Source organism: Microchirus variegatus, assembly GCF_963457635.1.
Source record: "Microchirus variegatus genome assembly, chromosome: 11".
Classification (NCBI taxonomy): domain Eukaryota; kingdom Metazoa; phylum Chordata; class Actinopteri; order Pleuronectiformes; family Soleidae; genus Microchirus; species Microchirus variegatus.
The window spans coordinates 22,813,801-22,834,784 of NC_139812.1; the positions used below are offsets into that span (position 1 = coordinate 22,813,801).

Below are 20,984 nucleotides of genomic sequence, written 5' to 3' on the forward strand. Positions count from 1 at the left end.
ATAATTAAGTAATATTCATTAATATCCCTTAGATTAAAATGTAAAAACCTCCCATTTATTACATTGTTATTACCAACCTATTACATGTTATTATTATTGGAAAATAGTGTAAGTTTCCAAAAAACGTGCAACACTACTAAGACTTCAATCAATTCTACTTAATTAAGTATTTTAAGTATTTGAGTTTGAAGAGCAATGCTTCTGGGAGGCAGTCTACGAGAATTTCTGACAAAAACGTTGAATAATACAAGACAAAACCTGTATGTGGAATTTTCTAAATGAATGAAATAATAAGAAAATAACATTAAACAAGAGAGTGTAAACCTATAAGAGTAAAGAATCTACTGGAACACAACATACAAAGGGAAGAGGTAAAGGAACTAAATAAACACAAGATTTAAAATAAAAGTTCCACTTTTTGGATGATTATAAGTAATGATAAATAATGTTGTGACATAAAAACATATTAGAACTTCATAAATTATATTGTCACATGAGCACAATGACTTTACTCTCAGAAAAAGTCAAAGTAAAAAGTTGGATATGGGGAGTTCCTCCTGTATTTATTTATTTTATTAAACTCATTACTTCAACTAAAACGTCCTTGCGTATGAGAGTTAACTTTGCTGATTGTAAAAAAAAAAACATGCGTTTGTTTGTTCTTCCTCTTCCTTCTATATAACAGACGCCGCCGTCATTAAATTATTTTGGAGCGTTTTAATCCTCAGCGACGCGCCGCTCTCAATAAGGTGTAAATAATTGCCGCCCTCCTCGCGAGGAAGCAGCGGGTTGAAAAGGTCAGACATGTTCTGCATGCCGCCTCCAAAGTGGTTTATTAGCATCGCAACGACATATTCAGGAGATCGTCTGAGACATAATTACCTGGATAAGGTACAGATGAATACTGTATTTTGGGGGGGGGGGGAGAAGAAGGCAAGGTTGGTTGGATATTGGCTTTGTCTCCATTAACCTGGAGCACGGTGTTAAAGGATCTGTTTGTGGAGAGAAAATGACAGGGAGTCGAGCTGATGGGGCCGGACTGAGACAGTTAAAGGGCCCTCGCTGCATAGGATAATTAATAAATAAAATACCAGGGGAGCCCCTGCCATGCCTCCGTCTATGACAGGGGCTGTCTCCAGTGCGCTAAAGCATTAAATGACCAATTTCTGTCAGACTAACTTCCACTGCGCTCCCTCTCCCTCTCCCTCCCTCTCCCTCTCTCTCTCTCTTCCCTCCTCTCTCCTTTGCTTGCCCCTCTCGTCTCCACAACCTCGCTCTCTCCCTTGTTCCCTCCCTCGCTTCCCCTCGTTTTTTTTTTTTTTCTGAAGTGGGGCTACTTTGCTCTCTTTGCACTGAGTTTTTCAGCGACTGATGGCTCTAGTTCATTTCTGCTGAATTAATTGGTCCCTGAATGAATTCTGTTGACAGGGCAATTCATCATGTGTTTGGCCTGACAGTGACTGGGTGTTGGGTAGGGAGGAGGAGACGGAGGCGTTGGGGTAGTGTGTGTGTGTGTGTGTGGGTTGGAGTGGGGGGTGTAGCGGTGTGGGAAGCCAGTCAGAGGTGGTGGGGGTTGGTGATTGTGGCCTCCCACTTTTTCTTTCTCCCCTGCTTTGCCTTGTCTCGTCTTCCTCCTCTGTCCTCGTGCAGCAGCAGAGAGCTCAATGCTCTTGTTGAACACTGTTACCCAAACAGTTGGGGCTCAAACACCACCCCCTCCCTCCTGTCAGTGCTGCAGACCCTGTGTGAGCTTGAAAGAGTGCACCCAGGTCGCTGTATCCCCATTTTGCCCACTTTGGCCTTTTGTTGCACCCCCAAAACCCTTGATGTGTCCACACAAACACAGGAAAAACCTGTTCCATCGCCTTGCAGAGAGCTCCGGCGTCAGACGCAGAGACAAAAGCGTCATAAAACCATATCTTACTTTAACAAACACAGACATGCTGCATACCCGCAGAAAGGTCAGAAACTCAGCTAAAAGCTCATATAAACCATTTTTATGTTCACAAAACACAGTTAAAACACCGATGGATCAAACAACTGGAGCGGAAGGAAACCGTCACAGCGCACACATTGAAAAGCGGCACCGGAGTGTCAGCGTGATTATGCAAACAAAAAAAACACATGTCGGTTGGACAACGGAGAATCTACAGATTCCATCGGTACCATTTGTATCACTCTACGACCTAGATTCACGGATCCAGCCCCAAAATGAGAGCAAAACAACAACTGACTTTCAAGAAATACAAGCAGAAATGTTGTCTTACCTTCAAATCAAGTTGTTTCCACCAGAACAAAACCACTTCTAATGAAGAACTACACTTTCCAGCATGCTTTGGGGTCTATTTCCGGTCTGATTGATCATTACAGAGCGACATTAGATCGTTCTGATTAGAGAAGGCCGAATGTCCGCACAAATGCGTCATATGCATTGATGTCCTTTTGACTAGCCAAAAAGAGGGTCAGGGAAGAAGTGGTTAAGTGACATCGTCAGGTAGCGAGGCATATTTAGTGCTTAATTACACAATGTGTCGCACAATGGCCACTCAAAGCGGTAATTTAGCTCCTGAAGGGAAATTGCACTGCGCCGGTGACTGATCTAACAGGGACGAGGACGCTATAATAGCATATAGTTGGCAGATGAGGCCTGGGTTGAGAAACTCACCAATTGCGTTTGTGCACGACAGCTCTATGACGGCTCATTATTCTAATTGCGCACTATAGTACGGCACGGGATGCACACGGAGCTTTGAGCTTGAACGCGGAGGAAAAGCTCTTTAGGCGGCGCTGAAGTCAATCAATGCTCACTCATTACAAACATCACAAAGTCGTGTTCTTGTCGCCTGGATGGTCTCACCCGGCGACAGTGAAAATAACCTCATAATCATTGTTCTGTCAGGATCAGGATCATCAGGGGCTGAGTTTTGAATAACTCTGCGACTCTCCAGCCACACTCAAATCACATTTTTGGAGGAGACGATGATTTACTTCCACAAGGCCATTTTCACAAACCCTCGTTTTTAATTTCCACAGCCTTTCATCCGTGGACCAGGATGATAAACAGAGTCGCTTCTTCTACGCCGACACTTGATATCTATTTAAGTCACCCAGATTTATTTTAAACGGATAAACACCATCAATTTTTTTTCCCTCCAACACATAAAGTCACCCCATATTATCGCACTGGACCAATGCACTGCAACCTCTGCTCAAACCTAAATTCATTTGGGATTAACAGAGTTAACGAAGGCGGCGTTGGGAACAATGCTGCACCCGTGCAGTCACTAATTAAAGCCGCTTCTAATGAGGGCTTGTTGATTGACACAGCAGGGTTGGCCTCTCCCCTCACCAGCATCAACTATGACAGCCACATGATGAGGCTGATGACAGGCTCCCGTGCAGGCAGATGACAGGATGTCACTGTTAGACCACCACTGTTCCTCGTCTCTCTGAACAATACCACGCTCATATGGCACCTTGAGATTCGTCAAAACCCTGCATCGGTGACGTTTACACACACAAATGTGTAACAATTAGGTATTCAATTGTATGCTTTCACCCTCTATAGTTACTCAAATGTGATGTGCAACTTTTGGTGATTTTGTTGTTGTAATACTGCCTTTCTTTCTTTCTTTCTTTCTTTCTTTCTTTCTTTCTTTCTTTCTTTCTTTCTTTCTTTCTTTCTTTCTTTCTTTCTTTCTTTCTATCTGTCCGCCTGTCTGTCTGTCTATCTAGCTGTGTTGCTATCTTATATCTATATATCTAGCTATGTTGCTATTCTATCTATCTATCTATCTATCTATCTATCTATCTATCTATCTATCTATCTATCTATCTATCTATCTATCTATCTATCTATCTATCTATCTATCTATCTATCTATCTATCTATCTATCTATCTATCTATCTATCTGCCTGCCTGCCTGCCTGCCTAGCTGTGTATCTATCTATCTATCTATCTATCTATCTATCTATCTATCTATCTATCTATCTATCTATCTATCTATCTATCTATCTATCTATCTATCTATCTATCTATCTATCTATCTATCTATCTATCTATCTATCTATCTATCTATCTATCTATCTATCTGTCTGTCTGTCTGTCTGTCTGTCTGTCTGCCTGCCTGTCTAGCTGTGTTGCTATCTTATATCTATCTATCTATCTATCTATCTATCTATCTATCTATCTATCTATCTATCTAGAGCTATTGTGATCACGATATCAGAGGGAAGGGTCGAAAAAAATGTTGCTCCTATGAGGCTGAAATAATGGATTGCAATTTTGATTCAATTCCAATTAAATGATATTCGCCCGTATTTAAAGGTCGTGCTCTTCACTTTAGCTGACTAATATTGTAAAATACGCAATTTTGCATTTATGTCACGTTACATTAAAAGGAGTGTAAATATATGACAAAATGACACACTTTACATCACATAAATAAAGGGTTTTTAAAATCACCACACTTTAGTCCTTGTCCGCCAGCTTCCAGCTCTGTAAAGCAGCTCCTTTGCTGTATATATTACCCAGTGACAGACATGCATCATGCCAAAGAGGCCTCGCTGTAGGGCATCACCACGCCACGTTGACAATGAGGGTGAAAAGTGTTTTGAGTACGTCTTTGCACGAGGCCCACGGGCCCCCGTGGCAGGGGCCCTGTGTGCGGCTTGAGGAGCCTCGGAGGATGACAGGTGCTTTTCGTAATGCCTAACTGATGAGAGCCAATCAGTGCGCTCCGTTCTGCCGGTGTGCGCGTGTGTGTGTGTGTGTGTGTGTCTTCTCCTGTTGTTGTCATCTGGCCTGCTAAAGTAAAGATGAGCTTGACTGACAGATGCATCTGAGTTCACAGTTTATTGGTTTCTACCAGAGAGCCAGATATGCCAATTTAGACAGGGTAGTGACAAAAAAAAAAAGTTCCCATCTAAATGGAATAATTTTACCACTGGGAATTCTTAGCTGGGAGAAGAGGGTTTGTATGTGTGTGTGTGTGTTTCTTATCTTTTAACAAGGCCTGAATGACAAACACATAGGACAGTTAGGGGCTGACAGAAACAGCAGCTTTTGATGCTTCACAGGGGATCCATGAAATAAACAATAGGCAGAGGAAACCGGAGAGAGAGAGAGGGGGAAAAAAAAGTGAAATACGAATGGCTGGGTTTGTGTGTTTCAGGGTAGGGAATGCAGCAAGGAAGCCATGCAACAGCAGTGCTGTGGTATAGCAGGATGAATCTGATGCATCATTAAATAAAGTGGAGACAGAAGCTGGTGCAATGCTCTCCTGCCTTTTCGATTGTCCTTCTTATTTGTTTCACCCTCGTCTTCCCCCCTTTTGCTCCTGTTTCTCTCTCCAACTTGCACAAACACACTTTACTATAATGCAGCTGATCTTCTCTATCCTATACGGCATTAAACTATATTTCTGCATACATTATCACCACTCTTGTGTGGACCATATTTGAGAGCACGTAAGTGCCGTCTGTGCTCCTGACTGTTAATAAAACCAAATGTCAATAACAGCAGCAGCAGCAGCAGCAGCAGCCGTGCTCCCCGGGAACCTTGAACCCTGAATCATTTTCTTATGGGGTTAATAATGAGGGGGGACACCGAGTCAACGACTGACATATAAAAGAATTTATTTCTCATGTGCACAAAAAGAATTGGAACAGAACTGAAACAGAACAATGATTGAGGCCACAAGGCTTTTTCTGTATAGATTTTCATCAGAAATCCTTTTTATGTCCATGACACATCTCCTGTATCATCTTTTTTACTACAGCAGAAAGGACCCATTCCCTCAGAGGTGCTCGGCTTTTCCTAAAGCAATGACTTAGCTGAATGACGTGGACCTGCACTCTGTGCCAGTGTTTCATCTCCAGATGTGTCGAGCCATAACACGCCACGACAGAAAATAGGCAAATCCCATGTGCAATTTGTGGAGGAAATCTTCTTGTGCAGAGCAGAGCAGAGCTGGGGTTTTTTTTTTTTTTTTTCTCTGTTATCTGGTTCCCTCAGAAACGACAGAGTCACTCCTGGCACCAGATTATGCGTTTATTTTTTTTTATTTTCTCGTGTTGAATTAAAACTTCCCCTTGGATGCTTTTATGCTAAAGAGATGCATTGTTTGTGGGTTGAGGGAAAAAAAGTGGAGAAATGGATGCGTTTGTGGGTTTGAATGGACAAAATGATCACGACATCTACGAACAGCAAACAGGAACGATATCTTTGATTGTTGCCAAGGACTTCAGTTTGATCTTGATCTAGTCTTGTTGATTTTTTTAGGGTTTTTCACTGGGGGAGGTGGGGGGGTGGGGGGGGTTTACTTGTTTCAGAGCCCGACAACAAAGGATGATACAGAAAAGCCATTTAACTCATTGCATAGTGACATAAAACATCATCATGAAAAAAAAAAAAAATCAAATGACAAAGACGAGTCTAGTGTAAATGGGATGGGTTAGCATCTGAAAAGCTGCTCCTCGCGTTCATCAGAGCACATTACATTACATCAGGACACAAATGTAATGTTGTTTGTTTATCTACAAAGGGAGCCAGTACATTGGAATGATACTGCGATGGTGTGTGTGTGTGTGTGTGTGTGTGTGTGTGTGTGTGATATTATTTACATCGAAGTATTGTCTTCACATTATTCACAAATCATTCTACAAAGCAGCATTTTTAGTTGCAGCCGTCGGAATAATGTAGTGTGTGTGTGTGTTTTTTCGCCCGTCAAACAGTCACAGCATACACGTGTTCAGTGTTGACTACGTATTCAAAACAAAAGAAGATAATACTGTTTTACTTATGCATACATATACTGTAAATAAAATATTAAATATCAAACTAAGTCTTTGGCAAATGTAGTTAAAAGTACATTCACAAAATATATCTTCCCCCCAAAAAAACCAAAAAAACTGATATAGTATTTTTCTTCCAGTGGAGAGGTGTGTGTGATTTCTTTGAATAGACATGACTTTAACTTTGAAAACACAGAGTAAATTGTAAGGCAATTGTTGAAGCTCATTTACAAAGTGGCTCGCTCAACTGCGTACGGCTTTCTAATCAGTGTAGGCATCTATTGGTATGACGTGAAGCAGCTGAATGAAATATAACCAAAGGGGAAACGATAGAGATGTTGTTTTTTTTTATTTATTCTGCTTTGTTTTTGTTTGTTTGCTTGTAACTTAATTCGTCTGTGAGATAAATCCGATAAGCTGAGGCTATAGTGCAAAAAAAAAGAGAGAGCGTCATGCGTGGACGTGGACGGGAGATGAGAGGGAAACACTTCTGCAAAATCTTTGATACCTTTTTTTTCTTTTGTGTTGTTGTTTGTTTTTTTTTTACATTAAAAAATAGTGACAGGAAAAAAATAATTTAAAGTATTCAAAATTCGAGTCCACAGTCATCGCATTGTTTTTTTTGTTGTTTTTTCTTTTAAATACTTTTCGAAAAAAAAGGATTTACATTTTTACATCTGATTGTTTGCCACAGGGGAGTCTGGGATGTCGTCGCCGGTGGGTCTGTACACGGTCGGTGAAACGCTACGGGGGACATGCTGTGTTTGAGCGGAAGATGTCGTCAAAGCACCAGAGTAAAGCCCGCCCTACATCGTGGAGCCAGGATCTCGGTAAGTGTCACAGAGGGAGGGGGGGGGGGGGGGTGGTGTGTCAAACCAATCGCCGAACTCCCTTGGACTTCTCATTTTTACGAGCAGATAAAAAATACTGCAGTTCGTGTACGTAAAGGAATGTGAGGATCCATGAATAAAATAACAACAACGACAACAACGGCAACAAAGAAAACGACAAAAAAAAAAAAAAACCCACAACAATTTTTTTCCACATGGTATTCTTCACACGGTTTTTCTTCAATTTATATTTTATAATATATATATTTATATAATCTCTTAAAGTCATTCTGGAAATATTCAGGTCTGTGTGTCAGAGACAGAGATAGAGATAGAGAGAGAGATTCGGGGCGTGATGGGTAAAGTTCGTAACGCCCCGTAAGGGCCCAAAGTGTGAAGAAGCGCTGAAGCTGGGCTTAGATGCACCGACATCAACCTCGCTGATCCTTCCTTCCTTCCTTCCTTTCCTCCTTCCTTCCTTCCTTCCTCCACATCACATAACATCACAGGGCTTCCTTTAGAATTCCACCTCCGCTTTTTTCCCTTTGACCTCAGTGTTTCTCAGACGGGGACAACGTGCACTCCGAAGCCCTCGCCCTGCAGTTTGAGCTGCTCTCCGTAGTAACTAGTGGCGGTCGTAGGCAGCGGCAGCAGTGGGAGGTGCCGAGCCACGGGATGCGGCACTATAATAATAAGGGGAACCTGAAAGTTAACAGAAGAACGAGGCGTTGGAAACAACGAGGTCAGACCTTTTATTGTACGGTCAAAATAACTTTAATACATTATAATATAATATAATATAATTTAATATAATATAATACAACAAGTCACTTACTTAATAACGCTGGATTGCTGAACCGCCAGGCTTCGTTGTAAGTGGTGTATTGTGGATGAGAGTAAGGGTTTCCGGAAAAGTCCCCTCCTGGAAATCAATAAAAAACAAACTTTAGCAAAGGGCTATCATGGTTACATCTTTGTGAAATGAATATGAGGCTCCGTGTTCATTTGAACATGATGTTTTCAGATGAAAATGATCTGTATCCTGACGGTAAAGTAATCTTTGTTCATGTTTGGGCAGAACTTAGTGGAAGTCTTAGACTCTGCAGACTGCTTGGTTTCCAAAAAATCCGACTGATATGAAACAAAAATCCCCCAAAAATGAATTCAAATGAATTCAAGGACAGAAGGTAAAACAGAACGTAAGCTTTTAGGTCATGATTGTCAAGAAGTGGCTCGTGAGAATGAGTCAGGAAGTGAGGACTCTGGACTGAGCCACGTGGAAACAGTACTTTTCTTACACAAAATTATGATTACATAAATGCTGTATTATATATAATATATGCCAGGCCTGGATGTGGCGCTGCCACAGATATGCACTAACGATGGAGAAGAAGAAGAAGAAGCAGATGATAAAGCAAGAAGATGGCGATAGTGAATTTAAGAGTGTGAGAGAGAGGCGGGGCTATGACGTCATCATTTTTCCAAAGTTATATACACGGAAATGTAAAGGTGGCATTTTGATTTTGAGATTTTTTTAAAACGCTGATTCCATATGGATAAAAAGTTATGTTAAAAAAACTTTTGCAGATTCAACTAAACTCGTTCTCCTGTGTGTTCAAACTACTTTGTTTTGGGAGAAGATGTATCTGGAGTAGAATTAAGCATTTTTAAATGAAAACAGCTTTTTATTATCACTATTCTTTACTTTGAATGAATGAATGAATGAATGAATGAATGATTTGTTTATTTCAGGCATGACAGTTAAATCAATATTAACACACCATCATCAGTTAAATTCATACACATGACCGAAAGGGAAAGCGGGAGGAGCAAAAGTTTATCTAGTCCCGCCCCCATTCTTTACTTTAATAAGGAGTCTTTCTTGCTTTTTCGCGACGATTCTTTGCGTCAAAACTTTCTCCCGTAAGTTTCCCTGCCACTAATTCTCCGGCTGTAGGAAGAGGGAGGGGTTGAATGTCAGGGAGCGACGCTGTGGGTCCACAGGTTCCTCTCTTTTATGGCACCATAAAGGCAGGGCTTTTATATGAAGCTGCTGAAGAATGGCTTTGCTTTAACAGTGTTTTGGACCTGTCACTAAATCTAAGTCATTCGCCAGCGGATGAAAAAAGAAAATCCACAACAATCTGGATTACAAAGGATCTTGTGCTTGTATTTGTTTTTGATACAGTGGCATATAATCTTAGATTTAGCTTGCATTCACCTATGTTTATACGCATGTTCAGCCTTGTTTTGATTATGGGTCAGAGTGAAAGGCTCGCGTCGCCTGCGCGATGACAGGAGCTGTGTTTTCACAGATCTACGCGCGCGACACGACAGCTATAGCATCCTTACAGCTGGTCGTGTAACCCGAGCTCGTCCCTGAGAGAGATAGTGATTTAAATATTTACAGGCCCTCCACGCCTCTGTGTTTTGACCCTTAACTGTTTGCTGTGAACCTGAACTGCAGGTTAAGTAGAGGGGAAAGAGATACGCTCTGCAGCCCTGAGTGTCCGGGGAGGCGAGGAGAGAGGAGCAAAAGCCGTGTTTATCGACGGGGCTGGTGAGAGTGCGCCGTGTGGACACGGCGAGGGTAATGAGCGCTGGGAGCTGGAGTGTAACTGAGAGGAACTGTCCTATCTCACGGCCACTGATTGTGTTGATCGCCTATCGAGTTCGTCTAATGTCCTCGTCCGCGGATGCTAACCGCACGCTAACCGCAGCCTAACAAAGCTATAACAAGCTTCCTTCAATCCTGCAGAGCGAGGATTTTTGCGCTTTCCTTTTGCTCCTCGAGTCAGGACTGTGCGGTGTTTCTTGTAAAGATTTGTGCTGTTACAGTACTTTAAGGTGGTTCAAACAAAAACCTTAAACAGTATCATAAAAAATAGGATAGTGTCACCTACCAGGGACCATTCCAGCGAGTGTGGAGGTGGGGTAGCTGCCTTGTCCTGTCGGGGGAACGTGAGGTGGATATCCAGGTAAAGTGGTGCTGGCCATGTCTCGACCTGCAGGGACACAAGAGGAGAAACATGATTAGGATTCTTAAAAAAATATCTACTATGAAGTTATAACCACAGCCTGGATTATGATCAGTTAAAGTTATACTTTATTTGCAGTCTGTGTGGCACAGACTGGCAGGATATTGACACACAGATAATGAGTCGTATTTAAATCCCCGAGTTGTTTGGGTTTAAATGTCAGTGAAATGAACAGTGAATGAATGTTTGCTTATGAAAGTGAAGATACTGAAGGAAAACAGTTGAAATAATGTCCTCATGCTTCCCTGGTCTGTTAGTTCACCTCTCTGTTCAGTTAAAAAGAACAATTTGCTTTGTATTAAATCTACTTAACTCTCTATTTCTCAGAAACAACGTAATGTGACCTGCCATTTAAACGCTTAAAATCCTTAAAATTCAAGAAGAAATAACACAAATGTGCATTTTTTTTTTTTTTTGCATCAGCTGAAAGGTATATGCTTATCCCAGCATGCACTGCAGGTGAAAGTGTAATAAATAATAATAATTTACATTTAAAGGACAAAAAACAAGATCATTAATTAAGAAAAGAAAAAAGGAAAATTAAACCCCGACAGGAGATGACCTACTAGCACTTTTTTGCGTCACACTTTAGCCCCTCCCACTTCCAATTTTCCACGCTTTTCCACCGAACCTTTAAATACGCAAATTTTCACCAGGATCGATGCGGTCGCAAAAATCTCGTGCCCGAACCCTAACTGAGTTAAAACCATTGTTGAAAAGGTGAGTTATGAATGAGCAGAGGTCAGAACAGTCATGAAGGCTCTGTCTCCACAGGTCAGTGCTCTATCACAGAGCAGTTTGTTATGTTAACTTCAGGAGAAAAAAAAGAAGAAATTTATGAAACGATCTCATCAGTGATGCAACTACTGTAAGATGAATGCACCGCTGTCCTCAGCAGCTCTTAAACTGACATGAGCATCAGAGCAGCGAGGGCTCTCACTGCTGCTGCTGCTGCTGCTGCTGCTGCTGCTGCTGCTGCTGCTGCTGCTCTCTGCTCCACTTTCAGCTCTGTAATTAACAGTGACAGTGAGTATCAGGCCTGGCTGGATGAAGGGGCACAGGACAGGGAGTTAGGGGGGCCCCCCTCTCTCTCTTTGGCCTTGCCTGGCCCCCCAGACCTCAGGCCTGTCACGAGGTACGCTGCAAGGACTTGGAGGGGCTATTGTTAACCCGAGGGATGAGCAGTGGGTCAGAGCTGGTGCAGAGAGGAGGGGCGAGCTGTGGCTGTTAATGAGGGCCAGGCAGTTTTGCCCTTGTACACCAGAGTAAAACCACAAGGAAATCCTGGGATTTTTAGTACCGTAAAACATGAACGATTACACTGGTCAACAGCAAATTTATTCTTTAAGTTTTTTCTTTAGCCGATTTAGGATCATTGTGATGTGCTGAATCCAAAAATCATTGGTTTTGCTCAATCAGGTCAACTTTCTGAACAAAGCAACATTTGTTTACATGTACGGGTATTTTCACGTCATATGATGCAAAATGATTTTATATTTCTTGCAATAAACAAATTCTGAAGATTTTGCATGTGCCAACTTATGACTAATTCATTACAAGTGAATGAAATGGCTTCGACTAGAAGATCTTGCAAAAATAAGCCTGACGTATTTTCTGCTACATCTGCGGTGAATACACCATTGTTCCTCACATGAATCTAGTCACAAGTTTCAAAAAGTGTACTTACCATGCTTATTTTGGTATTTGGGTTTTTCTAAATCAAATTAGCATAAAAACCTGACCTGATTGAGAAAAATGGATGTCATCTTTGGATTCAGCGGTGCAAAATGGTCCTAATTCAGTCTAAAAGACAACTTACACTTTCTTCTTTTTTTTGTAACCCAGTGTTATCGTGTCTTTGAGTATGACTAGATTATTTGAACTAAAGGTACAACGTGTAATATTTAGGAAGGATTATTGGCATAAATTGAATAAACTTCCCATATATGTTTGTATAGGTGTTGTTTAACTGCTGTAAAAAGCCTTAAAATAAGCCTTATATGTGTACTTTTCGGAGGCCGCCATCTTGCGGTGTCGCGTTTCTACGGCAACATTAACGGACAAACAAGCGTGTGTGTTTTTGCATTTGAAGAACAATAATCCTGTTCCAATTAGCTATTTATTACATATTCTCTGGGCTCTCTGGATCAAAGTGGTTCTTACTGGAACCATTTGTGTTACCAAGAACCCTTTTTCAGAAGCAAATGGTTCCAGGTAGAACCTCAGCCCTTGTAGAAGGTCACTTTAGAACCCTTATTTCTAAGAGTGTATCACAGTGACTCTACAGTTGAAATATTACTTGTTATATTATCTCTGGTAAAGTAATAATAAATCACATTACTGGTATAATCACTTGGGAAAAAGAAGGGCTTGTTACTATTTGCTGTCTCATCAATAGACACTGGGACTTTAAGGGAAATCGACAGAAAGTGTGATTGAGTTTTGACCTGAGTTTCAGGGACAGGAGGCTAAAGTTGTACCTGCGATAAAGGGCTGGCTGGCATAGTGGCTGTAGCAGGGGCCATTGGCATGAGCAGGGTAGCTGGGAGTAGAGGCGTCTACAGAGAGGCTGGACTGGTGCGACAAGATGTCAGCTAGAGCAGAATCCCCAACAGAGGAGGAGGAGGAAGGGGTGAAGGGGGCAAAGGACGCCTCGTGAGGCTCCCGCTTTACACACATGGAGGGTGGATAAGATGGGTGAGACTCTGCCAGGCAAAGAAAACAAAAAAAAGAAAGAAAAATATAGACTATGATGCAAACATGCAAACACCTCACACACTGTCCATACATTCACTCGGATGTAGAGCTATGGTGGGATGAATGTTCAAAGGAAGCGTTGCTTATAAAGGTCTGAAAATCCTCCAGAAAGAAGCACAACAGCTACATGAACGCTAGTAAATGTGGATGTTATTCCTCCCCAAGCTGTCACTTTAAAAATGCAAAACACATGCTGTAGAAGACTCATTCTAAGGGTTAGCTTTTCAAACGACAGCGATCTGAAAACAAACCGCAAAAGTGGCGTTGCGTTCCCACTTTTTATTTAGCGTTTAGACGAGCGTCTTTGGGTGGAAATTTGCACGCACACGGTGACGCAAAAGTGTGTGAAATTTGATGTAGTATGCATGCCAGGTGGCTAGGTGGCACTGTGAAGCACTGTCATACAACAACACCAGAAGCGTGCGTCAGTCGAAAACCAAAACATTAACTCGGCGTAATTGCTGAAATTACTCTTGGATCGGTATCAGAGCAGCTAACGCGACTTGAATGTCCGACTGATGGATTATAATCCGACATGTTTGTTGTTGTTTGTCTGTACTGCACATGGATCTGACGTCAACGTGTACAGGAGGATAGTCAGTGTGAGCAGCTCAGAGCACACTTTTGCGTTTTCAACCCTTTAGACGTGAACGCGACGGCGGAGTGTTTTTAAGATTTCCACTCTGGAGGGTGGGTTAATTTTTTGCCGTCGCCGTCTAAACGAAAGGCACATCGGATAGAATATTTTGTCGGTTTCGCCTGGGAGCGTTGTCGTGTAAAGCCAGTCTAAGGCTACAGAATACGCTATTATAGACACACACACAAACATACTTAATTTCTGTGTCACACACACACAGGACCTTTAGCTTCTTATCCTGTGTATTCATACGAGCTCTGAATAGATGAGCACTCTTTAGCAGTCCATTTGTTCATTTACATAGCTTATAATAATAATCTCACACGCAGCCTTCGGTAATTTATTCAACTAAGTGGAAACATACACCAGTGAAATGTTACAGCGGAGCACATCACGCCTGATCAATCAAGCTTGAGTGCGCTAAAAAAAGGAAAAAATTTCCCCAAGGTTTTGGGTAAACAAACATAATCTCACGACTGCCTTCGCAAAAAAAATAAATAAAAAAAATCACTCCCACAAATACACCAAACAATCGTCAGAGCTCTACACTTTGGATGTAATTTGGCTGATGAGTCTTGGCGTCTTTCATTTCCTGCAGCTCTGCCTATGTCATCATCAACGTGAGCTCTGTCTGCAGCTCCTCCACGGCTGATCTGGAGCCTGTTTTTATTTCGCCGAGGCCTTTAGGGAGAGATGGCTCTTTTCCCCGACACCATGATAGCCTCATTAGCTCCCCCCCCCCCCCTCTCCCTCATCATTGTTGTTTTACAACAGGACTGTGTGTGTGTTGCAATTCCTCATTAAGATAAGGACTGTTCTATGTAAGGGGGACGCAGCCCCCTGTCAGCACATATGAACTTCCCATAGATGCAGGTTTTCTTCAAGTCTCCCCCTCTTTGTCTTTTGCGACAGTTGTAATTGTTGAGTGCCTCAATTACGTCTCATTGAGGCAAACACCATTGTTACTGAGGAAGCGACTTATCTCTGACATATGATCAAATCATTAAAAAAAAAGCCAGTGTTCGCCATGAATCTGTGCCGTGAACGGAAATATTGTAATAATTGGCCTTTGTGAACATTTATTGCAGAGCCTGCAAATAGCTCGCTCTCGGTGAATGATGGCAAACATGCAGCCTATTAAAGTATTTAAAGTTAAAACCGCTTCTAAAAGTTCGCGAATGGACGACAGCGGAACAATAAAAATGACTTCCTGCTTCCCATTCTTTGATAAAAGACAATCCAGCAGCCTTGTTAGCGGTTAGCGTCTGCACAAACACATTATTGTTCAACATGCACCCACATCATTGCTACAACACACACTCACAGCACATGAAAACCAATTACCGGGTCAACTAACATCAGCTAAACATATTTATAAAAAACATAATCTGTCGAGCATTAACCTGAACTTGAGTCTGTTTAAAGTGTATCTATGGTACAAGTGGAGGTCGCTGTTTTCTCAGCGCCTGAGCAACCGTTGTCAAACAGACGAGGGGGGGTGGGGGGGCTGGGGGGTTACGATGCAACAACAACCGATACAAAACGCTGCTGCGTTCAAGACCACTGAACTCTGAAACTAATCAGACATGGTGTTGCTTATTGTCCTAGAGACGAGGCAGAGCTCGGGTAAAGGGAGCCTGTCAAACCACGGGGCCTTGATGATGGAGATTGAAGATAAACTCCGGGTCCTCGGGGACTCTTCTACCCAGCAAACACATCTCTGAGAGAGCGGAGACGCTATAGAGTTCTCCAACGTCTGTCTCTGCTTCCGCGTCTGCAGACCCCATCAACCATAGAAATGGACTGTTAAGAACCTGCAACAGCCTTCTCTCAAGTGGGCATTTCATTTTTTTTAAACGTTCACCAAGGAACTCAAAGCGTTTACAGGCAGAACTCTGTTTGCAGAGGCTGACAGTTGATCCACAGAGAACTTTTTTTTCCGTTGTGGAAAAAACTTCCAGATCATCTGGAGACAAGTCTACTGTACCTCTACATCAGGGCTATTCAACTAACATTTCTGGAGGGCCAGCTTTTCAGAAGGCTGTCCAGCCAGTGGGCCGCTCAACCCCTGTACTACTGTTTTGTGTTGCATGTACAGTAAACGGATAAAAATAGATACAAAATGTTATATATTATTTAGCACTTGTTTATTGAAATGGCTGCTAGTTTTGTGCAAAAATGGTAAGTAACAAAACCCCCCAATTCAGGCACTACAATACACATAAATACAATTTGCGTATAGTGCAAAAAGGTTACAGTTACAGTACCACTAACATTTGGGTATAACGGTCACAATTGGCTCTTACAAAATTAGAGGTAACAATATAAACAACATTAAGGTGCAATGGCCACAATAGGCTATTCTTGCAGAAATATAAGTAACATTACCAATAATATTCAGGTACAACTACTACAGTTGGCTCTTAGTGCAAAATATTCTGGTACATACATAAGCTGCCTACAATTACAGCTGTACTAGTATTTGCCAAAAAGGGACACAAAGTGTCGCAAAGTGTCGCAAAGTGTTGCAAAGTGCCAGAAATAGACGAAGCTACGGTTTTATTGGCTTTTTAATCACGGGCCAGTCCAAATTGCTTGAAGGGCCAGTTCTGGCCCCCGGTCCTTAAGTTGAATAGCCTTGCTCTACATGGACAGTCATAGGCCAAGTGTGGAACTTCTGTCGCCCCCTAGAGGAATTCTGAATAATGACCAGAACCTGCTAGCATCTCTTCATCCCGAATCACCCCCCCCCCCCCTGTCAAACTGATCAATGTTCACTGCACTTATTGGCATTTTCTTCAACCATTTTCTTCCATCATTCATGTCACAAAACAAACCACTCGTATTTGTATTTAAAACTTACTCCACTACAGCTTTAATCCTGCACCTCTACTCTTTACTTTTTTGTAATTTATAACCACTTACACGAGAAAAAAGGGACAAAAAGAACACTTGTCAAAAAGAGCTTCATCCAATTGTGAGCGTGAAATATTTGCGGGGGCCAAATAGCTTGAATTCCCCCGTCCATGTGTTTAAAGTCATTCATTATCAAATGTGTGCTCAAAGGTTAGCGTGCTATTGTGGGGGGTGAGGTTGATATAAACATTAATTTCCAAAGCTCGGGGCTGCTGCTGGCGTTAACTGAGCTGAGACAAGCCGTTTGTCACCGGGGCCACACACCACGCACCGCGGGTTAGGTGGCGGCGTGTCGTCTGAGAGCCGCTGTTAACTGCCAAGTCATAAAAGGTAAAATTAATTTGAAATAAAAATCCAATCTTTTTTTTTTTTTTTTTAAACTCTCCCACAGAGTGAAAGAAGCACAGATAGGTTAAAAAGGTAGAGATCTTCACATCTGTGGTTGGGTCAGAGGGGGAGCCCATTTACACCCCAGGCCTCCCTGCAGGCTCTGGTGCTGAGAGTCATTATCAGGCCCAGCCTGCACAGAGACCACTGTTTAACAACATGCCATAAGTGGCTAAGCAGCGTTTCACTCGATACAAAAGCCTGTTTTTGAGATAAAAATGACAAGATATCGCGGATCCGGACTGTGTACTCCGCGTGTTGTTTCCTGTACTCGAGTATTAATGGATAACTGTGCTGCTACTGCTGACACACACACACACACACACACACACACACACAAATGCTGGAGCGGAGCCAAACACCAGGGGACACACAACGATGACATGTTGTTGTTTTATCCACTGAAGAGTTCAGTGTTTACCAGTGACACTGACTAACTGACATGTGACTGGACACAGACACAACAGCTTTTTCCCTCTGTGTCCCTTTGTCCTCGCGCCGTTATTACACAGCTGAATAAGCATGGGAATGAAAACACTGGACCTTAGTGGTGCGCTGCTTACTGCACCTTACTATTATATTTAAAAAAAAAAAAAAACAACTGAATGACATGATGAACTTTTTCAAAATGAACAATGACCGTCTTCATCAGAAGAAACTGCTCCATTCACAAACTGTATCTATAACCCCTAACGCCTCAAAATGTCATTTTTTTTGCCTATTTTAACCGTAAAAGCGCCAGAAAAAGTTCTGTGAGTAATAACTTTCAATATCTGGCAGTTATTCACAATTTACTGCATGTGAAAATAGTGTATTAACAACTTAAAATGAAGAAAAACCACTGTAGTTGTACATGAACGCCTGATTTTGCATGTTAAATTAGACATTTGAACAGTGAAAAACATATTTAAAGTAGCATTTGTTGTGAGTTTTTGTCTCAATGTTCAAAAACAGGCCAAAAGACCAAAGTTCCTGCAACAGCGCGAGTGAAATTACCGTAATAACCACAATGTCGGCTTTGACCTGCAACTTCTTAGCTTTCGAAAAACCGCTGGGATTTTTCCGATATCGCAAACCATCGCGTAACTACGCTAACGCAAAATGTGATTGTGCTAATGTTTCGCCTCACAAAGCGTGCTGTTAAAGGGTTAAAGTAATGCAAATCCTTTAAATTCTTATTGGTCGTATATTAAATTCCCGCCTTACTGAATGTTAAACACTGGACACTTAAAGTTAAACGAGAAAAACATTAATTCTCACATTGATTATTTGGTAACTATTACACTGACGTTCATCTGAAATGTTGAAAAGCGTGTCCCCAGCAGAGTAAATTCTTAAATCTCTCTGTGTGAGTTCGGCTGCTCCCTCCTCCTGAGGTAAGTGTCTCTTTCACACATCAGTGTAAACAGAGGACACAAACAGCGGCCGACGTCGCTTTCACGAGCGCCCTTGGAATGCAAAAAACTGAGCACTTCATTAATCATTCATCTTTAATAGATTATGCAAATTTTTCGGGACATAAAAATCAACAAAATCAATAACTGTATGAATTTTAATTGGGAGCTGAAAACATTTAAAGAATGAATATAATCTCGTCGCGCCATCCAGTATGAGAGCATAATTTATTGATAATTGGATCTCACCCTAATTGAGGAAGGTAATTTAGCTTCTTTATTTTTTTTTTCTCCTCTGCCTTGGTATACAGTCCTATTTACAGTGTTTGCTAATGGCAGAAAAAATAATATTATGCACTAACAACCTACAACAAATCAAATGCTTCATGTATTACTTTGCATAGTCGCAGAAATGAAGCAGTAAAAGTTTACTGGATATTACTTCCAAGTTTAATTTGGAGTTTTTTTTTTTTTTTTAATGGTTCTACCAAAGTATGCCGTGATGTTTAACTGAAAGTTTTTTTCGATTGGTGCATTATGCAATCTGTGGCCCTCACATGCTTGGCTTTAGGAGGCCCCTGGGCCCCCAGGTGGCTGGTGGAGGCCACCTGCTATGACTGTGCTCCGCAGAGCGAGACAGCTTTCATAGGAGGAGCCCGCCATAAAAGACAAAAACACACCTTTCTTCTCCTGAGGCCCAACTTTCTGGGGCAAATCTACCTCCCACATATTCAGGCATAAAAGAGGGGTCTTTCTTTTCCCATAGCTCTGTGTCTGGGTCCAGGGCCTGGACTATGGGGATCATTTGAGAAGGGTCTGCTGCAGTTTTCAATCATCTTGTCCACTCACTCACTCGCTCCCCTCCCTCTCCCTTACACACACACACACACACACACACACACACACACACACACACACACACACACACACACACACACACACACCACAGTGGACTCATTGACTTTGATGCCCACTGCATAATTATGGGTGTTTTATTAAAAGGCTGGCATATTATTCTCCTGTAGCCGTCTGTAAACCTAACCTCTCCTGGGAAAGTGCCTCAGCAGCCACAATGAGACAATATTTCAATTAGCCAGGCGGCCATCAACCTCGACAGCACCAGCAAAAGAAGCCACTGTGCAATACAAGGTGGGTTAGTATGGGTTATATGATACAGATAGTTAATACTACGTGATATTCAATACACTGCACCTGCTATTACCTCGCCTGCTCTCACTGGAAGTTCATAAGTTGGAAAAAAACTAGTTCAGTTTTTTTTTATCATCATATTCAGACTCTTTTCCAACGCGGCGACAAGCCAGAGCGTTCCAGCCGCTGTCAATCAGCGGGCTATCATAGCCTCTGATGACAACGCGGTGTCACGGCGAGAACAGCAGCTGTCTCTTATGAGACAAGTGAACCCAGTCAATCTGTTAGCAGGCCAATATAGAGGGGCTAACACACAATAGCCGGTTAGGGAGCAGCAGCAGCAGCAGCAGTGTGAGGAAAGGCCTGCAGGATTTAATGGGCTCAGATGATATGTCACTTTGCTCTGGAAATAAACGCACACACAAACGCGCCACCAGAAAAAAGACAAAATGATGACGCAATATCTTATTTTCTCAATGAGTGGAGAAAATAGCAATAATGCAATATGTACGTGATGTGCTCAAAATGTATAGTTTCTTCCTTTCTTACATTTATATTGTAGTCAACTCTGCCGATCATAGGATTGACAGGGTCTTAAATCCAATAATTTGAATTTAAGGCCTTAAAATTCTCCTAAAATCTCCTAAAAGGTCTTATACAATTTTGAAAGGTCTTAAAAATCTATTATCGTTAGTTTTTTTTAAACATGCATAAACTTCAGTCTCGCTCTGAAGTGTTTCTATTTTTTTAGGATGTGATACATAACTGCAACACGGAACTAAAGTAGGCAACCTGTGCTGCCCGGTCAGAATTTATCGAGCACCACTAGCTAGTGTGCTGTGCGAGTGCCATGGTGTGTTACAGCTTAGCATAGCAGAGGTGAAAACTTAATGAAAGCCCAGAGCTCAGCTGAATTGCTTGCATAAGATTGGTAAATACAAGTCCTTCCTTCATGTCTTTTGTACTTTTTTGCCATAATGGATGTGAAATGAGTCTTAAATTATATTCATTATGGTCTTAAAAAAGTCTTAAAAAGTCTTAAATTTGACTTGTTGAAACCTGCAGAAACCCTGGATTGAAT

General features: G+C 41.8%; 1 protein-coding gene across 2 annotated transcripts in view; it reads right to left on the reverse strand.

Annotated features, from left to right (window-relative positions):
* Positions 1–8,250: 8,250 nt before the first annotated feature.
* pax2a (paired box 2a) overlaps positions 8,251–20,984 on the reverse strand; it is a gene marked incomplete at both ends in the record, with an annotated part of 30,805 nt that continues 18,071 nt past the window's right edge. For both annotated transcript variants that reach the window (XM_083898189.1, XM_083898188.1), the window contains 3 exons: positions 8,251–8,327; positions 8,461–8,547; positions 10,529–10,630. In XM_083898189.1, coding sequence (XP_083754315.1) covers positions 8,251–8,327; positions 8,461–8,547; positions 10,529–10,630 — 266 coding nt within the window. The remainder of the gene's footprint in view (positions 8,328–8,460; positions 8,548–10,528; positions 10,631–20,984) is intronic.